We start from the raw sequence: 18543 nt of genomic DNA on the forward strand, positions 1-18543 counted from the left end.
GGCTTGTTCCACACAGTACTGCATGCTTTGGCATCTTTCAGAGTGATTCCATGATCTGATAGTTATGCCTTCTTCCTGCTGACGACTATTCTGTTTACTGCAGTTATTTAAAATAAAACTCTGTGCTTTTGTTCTAGAAAAAAAGATGCCGGGACTCACTATGAAGTTGTTAGAGTTAGTGCCACATTTTTAACCAGTGCTTTTCTTTCTAGAAAAGATAGGTGCTGCATAACCTTCAGTACCCTCAGAAAAAATAATAATCACTGCTTACACTTTGCCTTGGGGAGCTGACAGCAATATGTAGGGGATGGATTAACAGTTAATGTTAATACTTGTACATACAAATGAGCAATCCCCTCCTGCCTTGTCTCCCAGAGCCAGAAGAGGCATGAAGAGAAGTTAGAGCTTCATGCAGGCACAGTCTCAGATTGCTGGGGGAAACCCTGGCGGAGTGGAACCCAGAAGTGTCTCTGCGGCTACCCCTCCACCTCTTCGCTTCCCTCTTCGTAGCTCTGCAGCTTCCCTCCCCTTCTCCCTCTCCCCCCCCCCAGCCCTCTCTCGCGAGACTTCGCGCGCGAGGCCCGGCCCGGTTGCTGCCGCCGCCGCCGCCGCCACTTCTGCTCCGGTTTCCCTTGTGGGTCCGTCCGCCGCTTCGCGTCCGCATGGCGTCCGACTCCGACACCGAGGAGCTCTTCTACGACGCGCCCGAGGATGTCGCCCAGCACGGAGGGAGCCCCTCGGCGTGAGTTAGGGAGGGAGGGAGGCGCCGCCTCGGGAGTACGCACGATCCGGATCGACTCCGGATCAGAGCCTCGATTAAGATGAAGCACGCTGAAGAAGCTGCCTGCCCCGCCAGAGACCCCCAGCTCCTTTCTGTCCCTGCTTAATGGGGTCGCGTGGCGGGCGGGTAGCGGAGCAGGAGGGCGCACCTTTAATTCGGATTACGGCGAAGCGCTGCCTCTTCGCCCAGGCAGCTCTCCCATTCTACTGTTACTGCCTCTCCCGCCCACCTCCCTTTTCCTCCCCCCTTGCAGCAGGGAAAGGGGGGTGGTACTGCGCGCCCCGAAGCAAGCCTAATCCGAATCGAAGCCTTAATTCGGATTGCACCGAGCTGCTGCCCGTGGCCAGCCTGCTCTCCTCTCTTCTCTCACCATCCCCTTCTTTATAGCCTGGCTCTCAAAGGGAGACCAAGGCGTGAACCCGACAAGCCTAATTCGGATTTAAACTTCAGTGCAGATTGCACTAAACTGCTGCCATTGATTAGCCAGCTCTCCTCCCTCTCGCTCCCCGCCATTAGGTATTTGCTGCGTTGCTCTCCCTTTTCCTTTTGCATACTTCCAGCACCGTTCCTGCCACCTCTCTCCCCTGGTTCTTCTGTTTGCACCTGTCCCTGCAACTGCAGCCCACCAGCACCTGAAAACCCAAATGTAAATAGAAGTGAACTGCAGAGTTGATTTAGGCAGGTAAAAACTTCAGACCAATAACCCCCTCCCACAAAACTCCCAGCAGCTGGTTCAGCCAGCTCTTCCTCCTGGCTGTCCTCCTTTTTATTTATTTACTGCATTTATATCCTGCCTTTCCCTCCCAGGAGCTCAATGTAGTGTACATGGTTGTCCTCCTCATTTGATCCTCACAAAAGCCCTGCTAGGTAGGTTAGGCGGAGAGGCAGTGACAGCAACAAGGCCACCCAGTGAGCTTCATGGCCCAACGCGACGTTTGAACACTGGTCTCCCACCACTGTCTCTTGGCTTCTTCAAACCTCTTCCTTACCTGTCCCCCAATTCATTGTCCTGCCTTCCTGTCCTTGGTCATTACAACCTCATGTCACCCCCTTGGCCAGGTGGATCCATGTTCTCTTAGCATCATATTCTGTCCCAGGCATCCTGGGTCCATGGCAACCCTATCTCCCTCCCTTCTGGGCTGCTTTTTCCTGATTCGTGCCTTTGTGGACATGGCAGTCTAGCTCATGCCCCAGAGCTGGTGCTCCTTTTTTCTTCCTTGTCCTTTTTATGAAGCTGCCTCCCTCCTTTTTCAAGCTTCCCTCTGTGTGTGTGGTGTTCTGCTGCCCCCTTTGCTGATTTGAGTTCCCAGTTTTCCTATCAAGGGGATGGCTGTGAGCTGGTCCAAGCAAGAAGGTTGCTATCCTTGCTGCATGCTGCCCTTCTGGCACCCAGCTGTCAGGAAAAACAAAACACACAAATCGCTGTCATTCTTCCTCTTCCGTTTTCTTAGCAGCAAGCCAATTGTGAGAGAAGGGTTGGGTCAAAAATCCCCTGTTCCTGAAAGGGGGTGTGATACTTTGGTAGGCAACATGTTAGAGCTGGGTGCTCAGCAGTCTGGCAGGTGGATTGTTTTGTGGGCCTGGTGGTGCTGCTGTTTGCCAGCAGCTTCTCTGCCTGCAGATGGTGCAGATTGGGGTGGGTGAGTTTGGTCTCTAGTTGTGGCATGGGTGTTGACACAGATGCAGGTCACGCACACCAGGACTGTCGTGTTGGCAAAGTTTGAAATGTTCCAGGCAGTGTAAACACCACACTTAACTTGGGACTGCTGTTGTCACTGTCATGCTCTCCCTTCTGGTTCCATTTCTGAGGAGGGAGTGTTCACTTCCATGAATCAGATCTCCCTTCTGGGGAAAATCCTGAAGTCAGCAGATTTGTTTGCCAATGAAGGAGTTGTTCTTTAAAAAATAAAAACACAACAACGAATTGCATTTTTCAGTGCAGAACACACCCCTTCCTTCATTCTTTACAAGCCTACTTTTCCTGCAACCGTTACTCTGACTTTGGGCTCTCTTCCTCTACCCCTCCTCCATCCCAGGCTAGTAACAACCACCAGGATTCAGCTCTGTGAGTTGTAGGTGCTCTGCAACAGGTTGTCTCCTCTGTCCTGCAGAGGTGCAGTTCTGTGGCTCACAGAGTCTGTAACCTGAAGCCTATGTAACCTGAAGAGTATGTAACCCGAGGTACCACTGTATAGGTCTATCTTCAGCTCTTCCCATCTGGAGTTCAACCTAGAGGGCTCCAGGTTGCTGAAGGCTCTGCTTAGGTCTTAGAAGCATCAGTGCAGGAAGTAACAGGTGGACTTAGAATTTCCATTGCTACTTAAGATTAAAGGAGGGAGCAAACTTTAAAGTGGGCAGTTTCTTGGCGGGTTCAAGGATTTGGAAGTGACCAGTTCCCTCCCCACAATAACATCAGCCTGTTTTACTGCAGCGTGTGAGTGTGTGCCTAAAACGAATGCAGAATCAAACTTCATAGATAAACTGTCTGTTTTCTGATAAAACAGTTGGATGTTTTCATGCTCTGGTGGAGATTATAATTCTGGGTTTTGAGGAGCAGCCCCCCAGTAACATAGCATAGCAGCTATTCTGTGGCTGCTTGTAGTATTCTGTCTTTCTGTTTTTCACCAGCTGCAGACCTTAACCTTTCTTCACGTTATATTTCTGCCTCACTTTTCAGCCAAGACTGGTGCTCAAAGCTGCTGACAATTTAAACGTGTGCAGAACACAAAGTATAAGTGAATATGTTTACAGAAGCCTCTTCTGCTTCCTGGTAGCTGGTGTTATGGTACAATTCTCAGACACTTCTCTCTTGATCAGCTTTCCCTGGCCCATATGTTTTGAACTACGGATCCTATCAGCTGTGTTGGCTGGGGCTGATGGAATTTGCAAAATTACTGGAAAGCACCAGGCTGGGAAGTCTGATCCAGAGGAGCGTAAGTTGCTGCAGGAGCTGGTTGATGAAAAAAGATACCAGCCATGGAATCAGCCTTTCCATGGACCCGTGGATCTGCCTTGTACTGAGTCAGGTCATTAATACATCTAGCTCAATATTGTGTTTGCTAACTGGATGTAGTTTTCTAGAGAGGCTGTGAAATAAACACTGCTGCTGTACCACTGATTTGGGGCCTCTTCCTCATGGGCAAGTTCCAAGCTATTCCTCCAGAGGCAGAAGGAACTGTTGATGGACTTTAGTGATTGGTTGGTGACCAGTATGCCAACCCAGATGAGTAGATCTTGTGAGTGATCCACAGAGTCTTCTAGCGGCTGGTGGCATTGTACAAGTTCCAGGAGGTGGAGAATGGCTCAAGGCGAAAATCCCAGTCCACAGAAATAGTCTTCTTTCTGGTTGTCTTTGTTTGGAGTAGACTGTGCTTGTAAAAAGCCATGGACTCTGGGTGATCACGTAAAAAGATTTGGGGTTTGTCTGGTGTGTGTTTCTAAGCAGAAGAAAGTTGGGTGTTCTGCTTTCAGGTTGTCAGTGCGGCACAAATAATCTAAAGTAGGTACACATAGACAAATATTCAAATAACAGGGTTTTTTCTGGGATAAAAGTGATTTATGGACCTGTTTGGAGTGCTGGAGTAGTCACGCAGAAATAGTCCATTTGGTTACAAGAGGAAGGCTGCAGGCTTAATTACCCTCCTTCATCAGTTGATATTTTTTAAGTCAGCCAGTTGCCTAGAAAAAGAGAGAGAGTGGAGGGGCTGTTTCGCTCTTAAATTTCACATTTCATGCTGTGTGTTTAGCAAAGTGCATTAAGGTTTGTTTGTATTGCTGATTAAAAACTGCTGTTGCTGCAGTCTTTTTGGAAGGCTCAGGTCTCCAACTCTTTATTTCAGATGTAAAAAACAAAACAAAACACTGGGAAGCTGTTAATAAGTTCAGGGCAGGGCGAGAGAGGCTGCTTCAGGTCTCTCCCCCCTTTCATGTTGATTATGAATAATGATTAATTTACCATTCCTGTTCTTGATTGCATAACATCAAACAGATACATCAAATACCGCATTTTTCGCTCTATAAGACGCACCAGACCATAAGACGCACCTAGTTTTTGGAGGAGGAAAACAAGAAAAAATAATAATCTGAATCACAGAAGCCAGAACAGCAAGAGGGATCTGGCTTCTGGGATAGCCTCTTGCTGTTTTGGCTTATAGTATAGCTTCCGAAGCCTCCCGAGGGCAGCGGGATGAAGGCTCCCCCTGCCCGGAAAAGGCTGCGCGTGGCTATCCCACAAGCCAGGACAGCAAGCGGGGCGCAGCGATCCCGCTCGCTGTCCTGGCTTGTGGGATAGCCGTGCACAGCCTCTCCTGGGCAGCGGGAGGAAGGCTCCCGCAAGAGCCGCGCTCCCTTTAAAGAGCGTGCAGAGCGTGTGTGCGGCTCTTTAAAGGGAGCACAGAGCAGAGCCTCCCGCCTGCATTTGCTCCATAAGACGCACACACATTTCCCCTTACTTTTTAGGAGGGGAAAGGTGTGTCTTATAGAGCGAAAAATACGGTAGTTACTGTGGATCCTGAATAGCATTTTGAGAAGGCCTTGAGGTTTTGCATTGTGCATGAGATTTGCTGGTTTTAAGAAAGGAGGGAGCTCCCCCACTATTTGCTCCCCTTAATAATATGTGACAGGAGCAGAGGGTGGAGGAAGATGGAAAGGTAGAGCCCACTGGGCTTACTGGCATAAGAGGTGCGAAAGGTTCATGTCCCTACTCAGTGTGGCCGGGGGACTGTTTCAGCATTAGCTTCCTTGGATTAATGGTTCCATTTATTTGCAGGTTGCTTTTCTATTGTGAACAGTATTCAAGGTGGCTAACAAATGAAGCAGTAGCTTGGAAACACGTTGGCCTACAAATAGAGTGGCAGTAAGATGGTTTGTAGGAGCACCTGCTCTGCTGCAGGTTCCCCAAAGGCCCCAAGTTTCAATGCTTTTCATCTCCAGTCAAAAACATCTTGGTGGCTGGGATGGGCCTCTGTGGAAGAGCTGCTGGCAGTCAGAGTAGTCTTATACTAGGCTAGAGGCACCTGTGGTTTAGATCAGCAGAACAGAACAAAGTACTCGTGGCAAGCCTCCCCAAAGGCCCAGGATATATATTTCTAGCCAGCAGCCTATGGGCTGCTGCAGCATTGAGGGCCGTGAACCAGGAAGTCTCTGCTGCAGAGGAAAGGTTGCAGCATTTAAGGAGTTTTTAGTTTAGAGAGAAGGTGAGTAGGAGGTGACATGATAGAAGCTTACAGAAGTATGCATGGCATGGAGAGAATGGATAAAGATTTTTTTTCCTCCCTCTCCCATAGCACTGGAATTCGTGGACATCCAGTGAGGCAGAAAGTTGGAAGATTCAGGACAGATTTTTTAAAAAATGACTTATTCATGCAGCACATAGTGCAGCCATGAAACTCACTCTCACAGAAGGCAGTGATGGCCACCAACCTGGATGGCTTTAAAAGAGGATTGGACAAATTCATGGAGCATGAGGCTGGATCAGTGAGTATGCCCTGCCTCCACTGCTGGAAGCAACAATGCTTCTGATTACCAGCTGCTGGAAACCACAGGAAGGGAGACTTGCTGTCATGGTCAGCCACTGTGAGAACAGGAGGCTGGACTAGATGGGGCATCCATCAGGGCTCCTCTTACACTCTTAGGAGCAAGTTTGGCTCTTCAGACCTCAATAGCAGTGCACCACCGAGTGTGGGGTCTTTAGCAAAGCAAGCTGTCCACTTTGGGGGACTTGCATTTTGTCTCTCTCTTTTCCCAGCCTTCCAAGGCTGAGTCCCCTTTCCCTTAATTCTTTTAGTTCCAAAAAGCACTCTGCAAAGAACCAGCTATTTAAGCAACTCCTATTCCACCCCCTGTTGAGGTTTGCTGTGCACTACAAACGTCAGAGGCAGTTTAAATTTGGCTATTATGTGTAACATTCCAGACATCAAACGAGGCTTCTGATCAAAAGTTTGCTGTCTAGCTTTGTATCTAAGTCTGGAGAGTGCCTCTGTGTTTGTGTGTGTATGTATGTGGTGTGTCAGCCTCAGTTGCTGAAAGGTGGTCACTGTCTCTAGCAAGGCCCCAGGGCTGCCATGTACTGGCTAGAGAGGCATTGTCTGATTAAATTGTTACGTATTTTATAATGTTGCTCACCCTAACAATAATCTCTAAGTAGTTTACCTATGCGGTATTGCAAAATCTTTATTTGTCAATTTACCTTGAAATTAAGATGTTATTCTCACTGTAATAACATGTCAATAATAATAATAATAATAATAATAATAATAATAATAACAACAACAACAATAACAACAACAACAACAACAGTAATAATTTATACCCCGCCCATCTGGCTGAGTTTCCCCAGCTACTCTGGGCAGCTCCCAATCGAGTGCTAAAAACAGTACAGCATTAAATATTAAAAACTTCCCTAAACAGGGCTGCCTTCAGATGTCTTTTAAAGATAGGATAGCTGCTTATTTCCTTCACATCTGAAGGGAGGGCGTTCCACAGGGCAGGCGCCACTACCGAGAAGGCCCTCTGCCTGGTTCCCTGTAACTTGGCTTCTCGCAATGAAGGAACCACCAGAAGGCCCTTGGTGCTGGACCTCAGTGTCCAGGCAGAACGATGGAGTTGGAGACGCTCCTTCGGGTATACAGGACCGAGGCTGTTTAGGGTTTTAAAGGTCAGCACCAACACTTTGAATTGTGCTCAGAAACGTACTGGGAGCCAATGCAAATCTCTCAGAACTGGTGTTATGTGGTCCCGGCGGCCACTCCCAGTCACCAGTCTAGCTGCCGCATTCTGGATTAATTGCAGTTTCCGGGTCACCTTCAAAGGTAGCCCCACATAGAGTGCATTGCTGTAGTCCAAGCAAGAGATAACTAGAGCATGCACCACTCTGGCGAGACAGTCTGCGGGCAGGTAGGGTCTCAGCCTGTGTACCAGATGGAGCTGGTAGACAGCTGCCCTGGACACAGAATTGACCTGCGCCTCCATGGACAGCTGTGAGTCCAGAATGACTCCCAGGCTGCGCACCTGGTCCTTCAGGGGCACAGTTACCCCATTCAGGACCAGGGAATCCCCCCCACCCGCCCTCCCCCTGTCCCATATAATACTGTGTTCCATTCCACACATTTTTTTCAAAGTACTCTTTTTAAATGTTATCAACTTGTGCTCCAGATAAAATTAGATTAAGTAAAGGGGGAAATGGTCAGAGAGCAAGGTAGCTATGGATGATAAGCCTTTGCAATTCACTTGCATAATAAAAAATATTGTTCTTTGGATGAGCTGAGTGCTTTCTTCTGAGCATTTGGGGGGGGGGTGCAAAATCTGTCTGCCAGACAAATCAGTTGCTTGAACATTTACCCATGTGCTGTGCTGCTAAGAACACTATTTTGTGTTCGCTGGGCTGTTGCATGTGGTCATTGCTTAAAGTATGATTTATAAAATTTAAAAATAAGTTAAAGATGGGTGAAAGGAGCCCTACTTCTATGTAGAATGTTCAGGCCTTTGTGGCAAGGGAGAGGGGTGTCTCCACATCCTCCCTGTGTTCTGTCTTTCCCTCGTGCAAGCATTCTCTCTGCTTCTGCTTGCCAGATCGCTTCAGAGCTGTTCCTTCCTGAATCCTGTCTGACCACCTTGCTGACTTGCAAACAACCACTGGGATCTTTGGCTTTCAAGAGGTTGCTGAACTACAGCTCCCATCAGCCAGTGGGTGGGAGTTGTAGTTCAGCAACAACTGGAGGGCCAAAGCTTTCCCACACCTGGGCCATAAGCCTGAGAAGAGGCCACCCCGTGAGCAGACCCAGTCATGCCTCCCCAGCTTAGGCCATCTCTCTCTCTCTCCCTCTTTTTGCTTTCTCTTTCTCTGTCAGCTGAAGCAGCCTTGGGAAGTGTTTGTGCATTTGAGGAGGCTGTGAGGGTGGCCTTTGGATTGCTTGTTGGCCCAGATTGGGGCGCTCTCCTTAGACTCCTTAGCTTTTGCTCCGTTTATACAAACAGGAAATGTAGCTCCTGGTGGTGCCTTCCCATTTTGACCTCAAAACATTTGCTGATCTTGGTGGAATCAGTGATGCTGGTTGCAAACCGTACCTTTGACAACAGAAGATGGAGAAGGAAGAATGGCAGTGAGTGAGGTCTGCTCTAGAGTGCAACAACAGGTGATCAGCACTACTTCACCCTGCAGGTGGAGAGGCACAGTTTTTGAATGCTCACCCACTGTATGCATGGCGGTGGGGCGGGGAGAGAACACATCAGGGAGAGAGAGGTTCTAGCTCACCCTGTTTCCTGATGTGCTAGTTTTCTACTTGCCGAGAGTGTTTTACATAAGAGAGAATTCAAAAATGTGATTATGTGTACCTGCATTCTGAAGAGGTCTATTCTACTGTATGTGTGGAGCAGAGGCAGACTCCTTTCTTTCTTTCTTTCTTTCTTTCTTTCTTTCTTTCTTTCTTTCTTTCTCTCTCTCTTTCTCTGTCTTTGGTGTAGCCAATGTGATTCCCTCCAGGTGTTCCTGTCATCCATGCTACCTGGGACTGGTAGGAACACAGAAAGCTACCTTCTGCTGAGCCAGACCATTGGAGCATCTAGAATCATAGAATCATAGAGTTGGAAGAGACCACAAGGGCCATCGAGTCCAACCCCCTGCCAAGCAGGAAACACCATCAGAGCACTCCTGACATATGGTTGTCAAGCCTCTGCTTAAAGACCTCCAAAGAAGGAGACTCCACCACACTCCGTGGCAGCAAATTCCACTGTCAAACAGCTCTTACTGTCAGGAAGTTGTTCCTAATGTTTAGGTGGAATCTTCTTTCTTGTAGTTTGGAACCATTGCTCCGTGTCCGCTTCTCTGGAGCAGCAGAAAACAACCTTTCTCCCTCCTCTATGTGACATCCTTTTATATATTTGAACATGGCTATCATATCACCCCTTAACCTCCTCTTCTCCAGGCTAAACATGCCCAGCTCCCTTAGCCGTTCCTCATAAGGCATCGTTTCCAGGCCTTTGACCATTTTGGTTGCCCTCCTCTGGACACAGTACTCCAGGTGAGGTCTGACCAGAGCAGAATACAGTGGCACTATTACTTCCCTTGATCTAGATGCTATACTCCTATTGATGCAGCCCAGAATTGCATGGGCTTTTTTAGCTGCCGCATCACACTGTTGGCTCTTGTCAAGTTTGTGGTCAACCAAGACTCCTAGATCCTTTTCACATGTACTTTTCTCAAGCCAGGTGTCACCCATCTTGTATTTGTGCCTCTCATTTTTTTTACCCAAGTGCAATACTTTACATTTCTCCCTGTTAAAATTCATCTTGTTTGTTTTGGCCCAGTTCTCTAATCTGTCAAGGTCGTTTTGAAGTGTGATCCTGTCCTCTGGGGTGTTAGCCACCCCTCCCAGTTTGGTATCAGCTGCAAATTTGATCAGGATTCCCTTGAGTCCATCATCCAAGTTGTTGATAAAGATGTTGAATAAGACCGGGCTCAAGACAGAACCCTGTGGCACCCCACTAGTCACTCTTCTCCAGGATGAAGAGGAACCATTGATGAGCACCCTTTGGGTTCGGTCAGTCAGCCAGTTACAAATCCACTGAGTGGTAGCATAGTCAAGTCCGCATTTTACCAGCTTCTTTACAAGAATATCATGGGGCACCTTGTCAAATGCCTTGCTGAAATCAAGGTACGCTACATCCACTGCGTTCCCTTCATCTACCAGGCTTGTAATTCTGTCAAAAAACGAGATCAGGTTAGTCTGACATGACTTATTTTTCAGAAATCCATGCTGACTATTGGTGATCACAGCATTCCTTTCTAGGTGCTCACAGACTGTTTGCTTAATGATCTGCTCCAGAATCTTCCCTGGTATTGATGTCAGACTGACTGAGCGGCAATTATTTGGGTCCTCTCTTTTCCCCTTTTTGAAAATAGGGACAACATTTGCCCTCCTCCAGTCTGCCGGGACTTTGCCTGTTCTCCAGGAATTCTCAAAGATGACTGCCAGTGGTTCTGAGATCACACCTGCCAGTTCTTTTAATACTCTTGGATGCAGTTCATCTGGCCCTGGAGACTTGAATACATCTAAACTAGCCAAGTATTCTTGTACTATCTCCTTAGTTATTCTGGTCTGTGTTTCCTCTGCTGAATCATTTGCTCCAAATTCTTCAGGTTGGGCATTGTTTTCTTTACTGGAGAAGACTGAGGCAAAGAAGGCATTGAGGAGTTCAGCCCTTTCTGTGTCCCCTGTTTGCATTTCACCAGCTTCTCCTCTGATCTAGCTCAGCATCGTTGACTCTCAGCAGCTCTCCAGGGTTTCAGGCAGGGCAACTCTCCCAACCCTACTTGGAGATGCTGGGGATTGAACCCACAACCTTCTGCATGCCAAGCAGGTGCTCTACCACTGAGCTGTGGCCCTTCCTCTGAACTCCCTATGGGAATTGGAGTCCAACATCTGGAGGGCAACACATTAGCTACCTCTTCTACCTAGGACCCTCGTACCTACGGGACCGCCTCTCCTGGTCTGCCCCACGGAGGACCTTAAGGCCCACAAATAACAACACTTTGGAGGTCCCAAGCCACAAGGTGATTAGATTGGTCTCAACTAGGGCCAGGGCCTTTTCAGTACTGGCCCCGACTTGGTGGAACGCTCTGTCACAAGAGACCAGGACCCTGCGGCACTTGACATCTTACCACAGGGCCTGCAAGACAGAGCTGTTCCGCCTGGCTTTTGGTTTGGACTCAGTCTGACCCTTATGTTTCCCTCCCCTTATGGTTTTGATCTATGGGCTATTATTAAAATGAGGCTGCATTTTAAATTGTATTTTAACCCATATTTTAATAAATTGACCCCCCCATTATGTTTTATGGTAATTTTATTGGTGTTAGCTGCCCTGAGCCTGGGGAGGGTGGGGTATAAATAAAAATTATTATTATTCAGCCAATTACAGTGGTGCCTCGCAAGACGAAAAGAATCCGTTCCGCGATTCTCTTCGTCTAGCGGTTTTTTCGTCTTCCGAAGCAAGCCTATTGGCGGATTAGCGCTATTAGCGGTTTAGCGGCTTTTAGTGGCTTATCAGCTTAGCGGATAAGCGGCTGAGCAGCTTAGAAAAAGGGGGGGAAAGGGGGGGAAACCTGCAGGAACTCGCAAGACATTTTCGTCTTGCAAAGCAAGCCCATAGGAAATTTGTTTTGCGAAGCACCTCCAAAACGGAAAACTCTTTCGTCTAGCGAGTTTTCCGTCTTGCGAGGCACCACTGTACCACCATTTAAAATATAATAATAAATAGATGAATATTAGAATAAATGGTGCATAATATTCTCAGGCCAGCTTCAGGAGGTGGTGGCAGGAGCTCCCTGGTCTGCTCAGCTTTGTGACAGCCCCTGTCCAAAGCCAGTTTTCAGTTTCAGTTCTGTGTGATATATTTTACTTCCACCTTCTCAATTAACATAGAATCATAGAATTGCAGAGTTGGGAGGCAATGCAGGAATCTCAACTATATCAGACATGACAAACGGCCACCCAGCCTCTGCTTAGAGGCTAGGAGAGTCCACTAAGATTCCATCACCTTTCCATTGTTGAACAACTCTTACTGACAGAAAGGTCTTCCTGATATTCAGTCAGAATCTCCTTCCTTCTAACTTGGTTCGAGTCCAGCCCTCCGGAGCAGGAGAAAACAAGCTTGCTCCATGTGACAGCCCTTGAGATATTTGAAAATGACTTGAACTTGATTCCCTCCAGATGTTGTTGGACTCCAGCTGCCATCAGCCCCAGCCAGCATGGTCAAGTGGTCAAGGATGATGGGAGAGACTGCAGTCCAGCAAGATCTGCAGGAAACCACCAGCTTTTTAAAAGATTCTCATCTTTCACATCCACCTTGCTGTTCAGAACTGGAATCTCTGCTAATTTTAGCTGCAGTATTGGAGTGCGGTAAACAAAATTGCTGCCCCAAAGCTCTTTAGGGAACCCCCCCCCCCATTTCTTCTTCCCTTCAACTGCTGGCTTTGTGGTGCTGCATAGTCGAACCCTCTTATTACAAGGTTTTTGTGGTGAGTGAGCCGTTCCTTCAGGCCCTCAAATGCAGCCATCTGCTGTTCAAGTCAACCTGCCAGTTCCTAGGACTGCTCAGGAACATCTGCCCCATAGCAGTCTCATTGAGGGTGCTGAGGGTGTGTTTTGTTGTCTTAAATCTGTGTTTTAGACAGAGATACATTATGTAAGATTTTAAACACCTTTGACAAAGCACTTTGACAAAGATAATTTCTTGCAAAATGTAAGGGTTGCCCTTAATACATTATTGGTGTCGTGGTTAGAGTGTCTGGCTAGGAGCTGGGAGACCAAAGTTCAAATCCCCACTCTGCCACAAAACACACTGGGTGGCCTTGGACCAGTCACTGCCTCTCAGTTACTAGCCCACCTCACAAGCTTGTTGTGGGGATTAAATAAGAAAGCAGGAGAGGCATGTACACCACTTCCTCCTTGAAGAAAATGGTATGATATGATTTTCTGTTCCTCTCCAAATGTATTGCTTGCCCATCTTCACATGCACACATGATTCTATTCATGATAGCCAGGTCCCATAAATTTGATAAACTGTTTTTTTTTTATTTAAATATTGCCAATATCTTTTTGCAAATTAACATTTTTGCTGCTACACAATAACTACGCCTCTTTCCTTTGAAGCTTGTTGCCTCCAAATATGTTACTAGCCTGTCCTTAGATTGCAAATATGTTGGAAAAGCCTCTCTAAGTTTCAGTGTATTTCTTAATTGTGCGCAAGATCTATAACCAGGACTTTCCCCCGTCCCTCCAGCCTTCTAATGTAAGTCCACCAGCTGGGAATAAAGCTGCCTGTCTACTAACTGCACTTCCAACATACTTCAGTGATACTGCTATAAATTAGGCAGAGAGTCTGCTTCCTGTATTTAGACAGAGAAGCAGCAACGTAGAGGTGGATGGGGGGAACGCTTTTAAGAAATGACCCTGATGCAGCCTTCCTCAGCCTAGTGCCCTCCAGATGTTTGGAGCCTTCAACTCCCCATCAGTCTTACTCAGCACAACCATGGGGAAGACAAGAAATTGAAACTTTCTTAGGGGATCATTCTGAAGAACAGTCACTCTGCATCATCCACCTTGCCCAGTATTCTATTTCGGTTAGTGCCCATCTCCAAATGCTTTAGAGCAGCCTTCACCAACCTGGTGCCCTCCAGAGGTTTTGGACTGCAGCGCCCATCAGCCCCTCCCAGCAGTGGCAGTTGTAGTCTGGAGGGTGCTAGATCAGCGAAGGCTGGATCTTCTGCTGTTGGATTCCTGTTGAAAAGGAGCTTGCAGCAGGAGAGATGGGGAGTGGGTTCTAAAGGTTCTCTTAGCTGTTTTCCAGTGAGCTTCCTGCCTCATGTTTTCCAAACATACACAGAATAGGGACATGTCACGTCAGAAGTGACACGTGTGTGCATTTACACACGCACACACGGAGAGAGAAGGGAGTTGGTCTTTCAAAACTTAGAACATGAGAACATAATCTTTCTTATCAAACAGGTTCCCCTGCCCATCCCCTTCACCCAAACCACAGATTCCTAAGGGAAGACATGGTTCCAGAGTTTCAGATGTGAGTCTGGTAGAGGCCACTAATTGCAGAAGTGGCCTTTGACAGCCAGGACCACTGACCCTGTGCAGGGTTTGAGTGCCTTGCTGCAGCTTCAGGACTGTGAACTTACCATGAATTGTCAAATTGTGTGTTCCCACTACTCCCCAAGTCCCCCCAGAACTGAGGGAGGGAGAAAAGTATGGCTGGCTGCAGAAAATGAAGCAGCTGCAAGGGATTTGGCATATCTGGCATGGGCGGTGACTGCTGCCCTCGATGTTTGTCCAGGGAAGGGCCTTAGCTCTGTGGTAGAGCCCAGGCTTTGCATGCATAAGTCCCCAGATCCGACCCTTGGCATCGCCTGCAGCTTAAGAAAAGGAAAGGATGATGCGTGAGGCTCTGTCTGAAATGAGAGAGGAGCAAATGAGTCTTCTTTCCCATCCAAGTCACTCATGCACATGTTCATTCATCACTCTGTCTCGTCCCACTTCTGTTTCTATTTGAGATTAAAAACAACAACCCCACACCAAAATGGAGAAATTTATGTATGCAGCATACCATGGTTGCAAGGCGTTCCAAGGGCTGCCTTTGAAGTTTCCCAGTCTCTTGCATCCCTCACCCAAAGGGAATAATTGTTCCAAGTGGCTAGAAACCTTCTGCTACACAGGTGTGGGTTCACACAGGTGTGCCCCTACTGGTGATGCAACATGATGACATCACATCCCTTTCTGTGGTACAAGAAGAGGGAAAGATGGGACCAAGGGGGCAGCCATCCTTTCCCTCCCCAATACTGCATTCCTGGAAGGGGCAGCAGACAGGCATTTCTCATCACACCCCCCCCAAGGAATTTGTGGCCCAGTTTTGAGCATCTGTGGTGATTGGTGGCAGCAGCAGGGCTCTAGCTGCTTGGACTGTTACCTTTGGTGCAGAGAAAGACTGGAAAACATTGGGCACCTCTCACTTCACCTCATACTGAAAACATTTTTGCAGACATTTGGAGGAGTGTAAAATCCAGACCATAACTGTTACAACCTGTGCATTATCCCAGAAGGTATAGGTCAGTTAGCTTTATATGATTCCTCAAGAGAAGCCTTGCCAGCCTGAATGCAACAACACTATGCAACTTGAGCCCGTGTGTGCTGGCTAAAGTCTACATATTAGATTTTCATGGCCCATTTCTGAGCAGGGGCTCTGGACACCTGCTTCTCTGACCATGCCCTCAGCATGGAGCATAGAACCATTCAGTTTGAGCAGGCCTCTGAGAATAGCTGCTGTGGCTCACTAAAAATAGCATTTTTTCACTCTTGCTGCTACAAAGGAAAACCTGAAATAGTTTGTGTTGTGGGAGACACAGGAGGGCTGGATGGCAGGGCATGAGCACAATGGCCACCTCATCCTCCCTGGGGCCCCCTGTCTCCTCCATGCACCCCTCTTCCTCCGTGGGCCTCCTTTTGCTCCCATTTTCTTAAGCTACAGAAATCTGTGGTCCCCCAAAGTGTTGCCTTTGTCCAGTAGTCTGGTTTCTAAGCACACCCTACCCCTCCCTCTTGCCTTTCTTTGCAGGCAAGCCTTGTCAAGAGTTCAAGAATATGTTTCAATCGGCGGGGAGACATTCAAGGAGGGTGTGAAGCAGTGGTGGTGAAGGGTGGACCTGGGGGAGGGTCCCATGGGTGAAACAGGGGGTTTTCTACCGCCAAACCTGAGGTTCCCGCTATCAGGGTGATAGCTTTCCTTGAAGGAGAAACTTATGAAAATACCACCCCAGAGAATGGGGAGAAACTTGCTAGTTAATTTTTAAACTGTGTTAAAAGGTGTTTAAATTCTCTCCCTGCCCCCAATCTTATCTAAGCTTGTCTCTGGGTGTGTTTCTTTTCTTCTCCCTGACAGGTCGCCAACCAAAGTCGTGCAGCCGGTACCGAAGGTGCGTCTCTTTGTGTAAATGTTTGTCAGATGTGAGCAACTTCCCTGATCTTAGTAGAGAGCAGACAGGGTCATCTCATTCTAAAGACGTCAGACCTGCAGTGCCTAGGTAGACGGTGGAAAATGGAGATGGGGACCATTTTCCCCCGTCCAGAGTTTTTCTTCACCCGCAGGACTTTGCTCAAAAGCTTTTGCTCCGGGGAGATTGGATCTCAAAGTGAAAAAAGCACAGCAAATTGTTCTGGGTCGCTCTCTGCATTCTCATCCAAGAGCCAGGGAAGCATGGTGTTTTTCTAAATAGGCACAGCCCCATGATGCTTTTCAATTTCTTTGTTAAACAAGAAGGATATAAACAGTGAGTTTATGGGTTTGATTTTTGGGGTGGTGACTGGAATCTCATTCTGCACAATGTGTCCCAGAGGCACAGGTGGCTTTCTGAATGAGGATCTGAATTGGTGGGTGGCACTTGCAACCCACCCACCCTACTCCAGAGACACACCACTGCTGGTAATTAGGTTATCAAAGTGTGGACAACAGGCTAGGGGGCAGGTTTTAGCCCCGCTGCCCTGCCCAATTTTGGTCCTTCGGCAGCATAACCAAAGAACACCCAGGATTTAAAAGAGAAAGAGAGAGAAGTTTTTAAAATACAGCTGGGACAGTAGGCTGCAATCCACCACTGGCTAGTTTCCCAAGAGCCACTTAGCCCCTGCTAGTGACTATAAATTTTGGACAGAAGGCTAGACCAGGTAGACCCTTGTCTCATCTGTCAAGGAACTTTTTATGTTGTTAAGTAAGAGAGCAGAGCAGACGCACGAGTACTTAACACAGACAGCATCAGCTTTCACTAGCCACATTACTCCAGGTGTTCAGAACTACAACTGTTGCGAGCCCCCAAACAGCATGGCAAGTGGTCAGGGATAATGGGAGTTGTAGCTCAACAACGTTTGGCGGGCACCAAGGTTGGGGGAAGTTGACCTAAATGCACTTTAGTTTTTAAGAGGTCCCAGGTTTTTAAGAGGTCCCTTGTGTTGCATATTTTAGAATGTATGAGTGGAGTTCAGGAATTCTGTTTCAGCAAAAAGAATGCAAGAAAAGCCTGGATCAAACCCAATGGCCCATCTAGTCCAGTACTCTCTTTTCTTAGTTGCTAGCTAGATGCCTCTGGGAAGCCCACAACCAACAGCAGCTCTCCCCTCTTGTGATTCCAAGCAACTGGCATGCAGAGGCATTCTGTCTTCGGCAGTGGAGGTGGAACATAAGCCACTGTGGTTAGCAACCTTGTTCTCCTTCAGTTTGAGAATACACCACATAAAGGTTGGGCTTGGTGCATCCATTATAGTGTGGTTGTAATTAAAATTCTGCACCCCTCACAACTGAAGCAGATGACAACAAACCAAGCGCACACTAAGAGTGGTGAGAGCCCACTGATGAATGGGCCCAGTTCTTGCATAATGTTCAACCATGGCTCGGGATCCTTTGGGCCTCCAGATGTTGGGCTCTGATCAGCAAGCGCTGGCACCACCAAGGGTTCCAGTCCCCAGAGGCCACTTGGATTGATGGGCAGGGTGTCGGGAGATTCAACTTGGAAGGAAAGAATCAGGAACTAATTCTTAAGTGCTCTCTTGATGCTTTTCTTCCTTCCTTGGTTAACCTTGCCTGCAAAGGAACACACACACACACACAACCCGTTGGCGGCTGCTATTCAGTCTGTGCCTGTTATAAACATGGAGCTTAGAAATATGTGCTAGAAAACTGGAACTTTGCTGTGCTTTGCTTCCCAAGGTAACCAGAAGCCAGAGGCTTAACTAAGCTTCTGCAGCCTCGTTAGCTGGGTTCCTTCTCTCTGTTCCTCATCTCCCTTTCTGCTCCCCAACTGCCAGTGTGGTGACAGAAGGGAGTTGAGTGTTCCGGTTTGAAAAGCCTGAGATTATGTGAAAGCAGAACTCTAAACTTAGCGCATGGAGGCAGCACCACTGCTTCCCACACAGGTAATTAGTATGCTGCCTCCAAGTACAGTGACAGCACAGCTGAATCTCTGGCATTTATTAAGTAGTAGTAGTAGAAGAAGAAGAAGAAGAAGAGTTTGGATTTGATATCCCGCTTTATCACTACCCTAAGGAGTCTCAAAGCGGCTAACAATCTCCTTTCCCTTCCTTCCCCACAACAAACACTCTTCAAAAAACTTCAGACTAGCCCAAGGTCACCCAGCAGCTGCAGGTGGAGGAGCGGGGAAGCGAACCCAGTTCACCAGATTACAAGTCTACCACTCCTAACCACTACACCACACTGGCTCT

General features: G+C 47.7%; 1 protein-coding gene across 2 annotated transcripts in view; it reads left to right on the plus strand.

The window, feature by feature from the left end:
• The first annotated feature begins 394 nt into the window (after positions 1–394).
• Positions 395–18543, plus strand: part of WDR44 (WD repeat domain 44) — a 49647-nt gene continuing 31498 nt past the window's right edge. Inside the window, exons 1-2 of one of the 2 annotated variants that reach the window (XM_079962694.1) lie at positions 575–742; positions 16217–16250. In XM_079962694.1, the coding sequence (XP_079818820.1) occupies positions 663–742; positions 16217–16250 (114 nt within the window). In that variant the 5' untranslated portion in view covers positions 575–662. Of the gene's footprint in view, positions 743–16216; positions 16251–18543 lie in introns of both variants that reach the window. The other variant, XM_079962693.1, reaches the window with a different exon arrangement.

The sequence above is a fragment of the Podarcis cretensis genome (assembly GCF_951804945.1).
Source record: "Podarcis cretensis genome assembly, chromosome: Z".
Lineage (NCBI taxonomy): Eukaryota > Metazoa > Chordata > Lepidosauria > Squamata > Lacertidae > Podarcis > Podarcis cretensis.